The sequence below is a fragment of the Rhinopithecus bieti genome, unplaced genomic scaffold, assembly GCF_001698545.2.
Source record: "Rhinopithecus bieti isolate Rb0 unplaced genomic scaffold, ASM169854v2 scaffold_28055, whole genome shotgun sequence".
Classification (NCBI taxonomy): Eukaryota; Metazoa; Chordata; class Mammalia; order Primates; family Cercopithecidae; genus Rhinopithecus; species Rhinopithecus bieti.
The window spans coordinates 2,148,721-2,152,335 of record NW_016812914.1 but is presented as its reverse complement, the minus strand read 5'-3'; the positions used below and the strand labels follow the sequence as shown (position 1 = coordinate 2,152,335).

At 60.2% G+C, this 3,615-nt stretch overlaps 1 protein-coding gene across 1 annotated transcript in view; it reads right to left on the bottom strand.

Moving 5' to 3' along the window:
• The window catches only part of ZFR2 (zinc finger RNA binding protein 2), a 43,096-nt gene continuing 39,481 nt past the window's right edge, over positions 1-3,615 (bottom strand). Inside the window, exons 17-19 of the mRNA XM_017847156.1 lie at positions 2,755-2,866; positions 1,514-1,611; positions 1-477 (exon numbers count right to left, since the gene is read on the bottom strand). Of these exons, the coding sequence (XP_017702645.1) occupies positions 301-477; positions 1,514-1,611; positions 2,755-2,866 (387 nt within the window). The 3' untranslated portion in view covers positions 1-300. The remainder of the gene's footprint in view (positions 478-1,513; positions 1,612-2,754; positions 2,867-3,615) is intronic.

Below are 3,615 nucleotides of genomic sequence, written 5' to 3'. Positions count from 1 at the left end.
ACCAACCACACCAAGCTGATTTTTAAAAATATTTTGGAGAGATGGGGGGTCTCACTCTGTCATCTAGGCTGGCCTTGGAACCCTCAGGCTCAAGCACCTCGGCCTCCCAAAGTGCTAGGATTAAAGGCATGAGCCACGGTGCCCGGCCTGAAGCACAAGTGTTTTAAAAGAAACCTACAGAGCGCTACTCAAAAGGAAACAACTGTTGTCTAACGTCAGGGATGATGCTGCCATTGGTCAGTGGGCACACGTCCAGGAGTGCAGGGATGGGAAGGCCCGCAGGTTGGGGAGGCAGGTGGCTCACACGAGGCCCTCTCCATCCCGCCGGCCCTGCTTCTTCTCCCCTGGGCCCTCCTCGGCCTCGCCAGGTCCCCGCTGCCTCTTCCGGAAGCGGGCCCCAAGCCGGTGTCTGGGTGGCAGGAGATCCATGCCCAGGATCTTGTGGGTCTGCCGGAAGGCCAGCATTCGCAGGGCGTGCTGCGGGGCACACACAGCCCATCAGGACCCTTGCCCACCCTGCTCCCCGAGTGCTGAGGACACAGAGGGGCTGGCATCTGTAGCCACTAGCAGATGGGCCAGGCCTATCCTGTGTCCCTCGAGACACTCCCCGCACCTTTTTTTTTGGAGACAGAGTTTGCTCTGTCACCCAGGCTGGAGTACAGTGGCGCAATCTCAGCTCATTGCAACCTCCACTTCCCGGGTTCAAATGATTCTCCTGCCTCAGCCTCCCAAGTAGGTGGGATTACAGGCATGTGCCACCACGTCTGGCTAATTTTGTATTTTTAGTAGAGACGGGGTTTCACTATATTGGCCAGGCTGGTCTCGAACTCCTGACCTTGTGATCCACCCACCTCGGCCTCCCAAAGTGCTGGGATGACAGGTGCAAGCCACCCGGCCTGGCCAACACGGCTTCTTACGACTGCTGAGCTTGGGCCACCGCAGCGCCTGACGAATTTTCGCTTGGTGCTGGCTGACCGCAAGGACTGTCCCAGGAGGCCCCCCACTCCACTGACCACCAGCTCTTTCCACCTCACTGCAGGGACCCCACATCCTGCACTACGAGCCATTTCACTGATCCCGTTAAAAGCAAAATTCAGAAACGTCAGACCCGCTGTGGTTTGGTTTTCGTGCTGCTGGGAGATTTTTCTTATAAACAAATTTGCAAACAAGGAAACCACAGGTGAGGGCTGGACAGGACGAGCTGCCGGCTACAGCTAGCTTCTAGGACCATAGTCAGCGATGTGGAGGGAGGACAGTCCCTGCCTGTGAGACTTGAGGTCTGGGCCTCGTTACAGTGGTGGCTTTGGCTCTGAGCTGCCAGCCCCACGCCACCACGCCAGGCTGGCCCTGTCCCCATGCGCGGTCCTGCCACCCACAGGCCACCCTCCTGTTCCCGTACATCTCAGTGGGAGGGAGAGAAGGTGGAACCTGGGCCATTTCGGGGAACACTGCACAGCTGTAAGCTGGAGCTGGGACCTGGGCGTCACCCCTGCCGTGGACTTGGCCCTCCTACCTGGGCGCTGGCGGTCACGTCTTCCCGCTCTTGGAGGGTCATGGGCTCGAGGGCGTCTGTCTGGTCTCTCTCGCAGGGATCCTGGAGTCCGGGCCCATCTTTGTGAGCGGGAGTGGGAACAACAAAGAAGCCGAGAATGCCCTCGTGAAAGACGGTGACAGAGCTGTCCCTCGACATCATGGAGCCCCAGGGGCCCGTGCATGGGGCTGTACTTGCAGCCTCTGACCCTCAGGCCTCTCTCAGCAGGTCAGGGTTTCACCCGGGCTCATGGGGGAGTCCTCCCAGCCCTCAAAGCCCGTTGGGCTGCCAGCACCTCCTGGGCTTTGTGTATGTGTGTGTGTGTGCCTGTGTGCACCCATGCATATGCACATGTATGCTGATGTGTGTGTCCATGTGGGCCCATGTGCCTGTGCGTGTCCGTCTGTGCACATGCGTGCCCACGGGTGTATGTGCATGTGTGCCTGTGTGTGCACTCGTCTCTGTGCCCATGTGCATGCATGTCTGTGTGTGTGCATGCATTCATGTCCGTGTGTGCCCATGCGTGTGTGCCCATGTGTGCAAGTACGTCCATGTGTGTGCCTGTATGTGCACTCATGTCCACGTGCGTGCCTGTGCGTGTGCGTGCCTACACGTGTGCTTTACATAATGGCTCAGGCAACGGGCCCAAAGCTTTATGCTCCCTTTTCACTTGATATCCTATGTCACTAAAAATGACTCAAAAACACCCTTTTCCGTATCTGACCGCCACCCTCTCACACGAGTGTGTCCTGCCGCGTTCTCTTCCCTCTGCTGGTGTAGAACGCACTGTGCTGGGCAACTCTGCGCCCCCTGTCAGCTGAGCTCCTGGCTGTTCCCTCTGGATAATCTTTGGAGGACAGGTGCCGGGGTGGCTCTGCGCCGGGGTGGTTCTGTGCCGGGGTGGCTCTGTGCCGGGGTGGCTCTGTGCCGGGGTGGCTCTGTGCCGCCGCCGGTGGGCGTGGCCGCCAGATAACATAACCGTTGTCTCCTGGGTGGAGGCTGAGCCCTCCCTTCGGGGACCTGTGTGTCTGTGCCCTGCGTGCAGGGTGGTGTCCTCCCTGTCTGCCTCCCTCCTAGGAGCATGTGTGTGTCGTGGGCCGCTCTCGTGCCTGGGCTGGACACTTCCTCTGTGTCTGTGACCCCAGCCATCTGTACCACAGCCATGGGTCCTGGTCTTTGCGATTTGCTGCCCACCTTCTGGGCCCTCCGGCCTGGCGACTGACCTGTCAGGAGCGTCCCTGTGGCCACGCACTCCAGCACTCGCCTGACCGCATCCCCAGGGCCCAGGGGCCCCGCCGCACTGCTCACAGCCTTCTCCACCAGCAGCTCCATGGCCTGGTGGGGACAGAAGAGCGGTTGCTGTGCTTTTGGGGAGTGCAGCAGCCCGTCTGCCCGGGAGGTCCTGGGGTCCCTGGGACAGGAGGCCCCCCTCAGCTCTGTCTCTAACTCCCACCACCCACTGAACTTCCGCCGAGGAGGGCGGCCCGTGGCATGGCTCTGCCACCTCCTGGCACGGCCACGGGCTGGTTTCTTTCTTTTTTTTTTTTTGAGAGCAGAGTCTTGCTCTGTTGCCCAGGCTGGCAACCTCCGCCCCCCGGGTTCAGGTGATTGTCCTGTCTCAGCCTGCCGCGTGGGGCCCGCCACAGCAGGAAAACAGGTCTCAGGGAACACAGGTTTTCTCCACGTCGGGACAGCCCCACGCTGGTCACTCAGCACGGAGCTGGCTGCTGTGACCTCCTCCCAGGAGTGGAGAAGACGTTTCCCCTAAACAATGGGTATGAAAGGCCGGGCTTGGGCCGGGCGCGGTGGCTCAAGCCTGTAATCCCAGCACTTTGGGAGGCCGAGACGGGTGGATCACGAGGTCAGGAGATCGAGACCATCCTGGCGAACACGGTGAAACCCCGTCTCTACTAAAAAAAAAATACAAAAAACTAGCCGGGCGAGGTGGTGGGCCCCTGTAGTCCCAGCTACTAGGGAGGCTGAGCCAGAAGAATGGCGTAAACCCGGGAGGCGGAGCTTGCAGTGAGCTGAGATCCGGCCACTGCACTCCAGCCTGGGCGACAGAGCGAGACTCTGTCTCAACA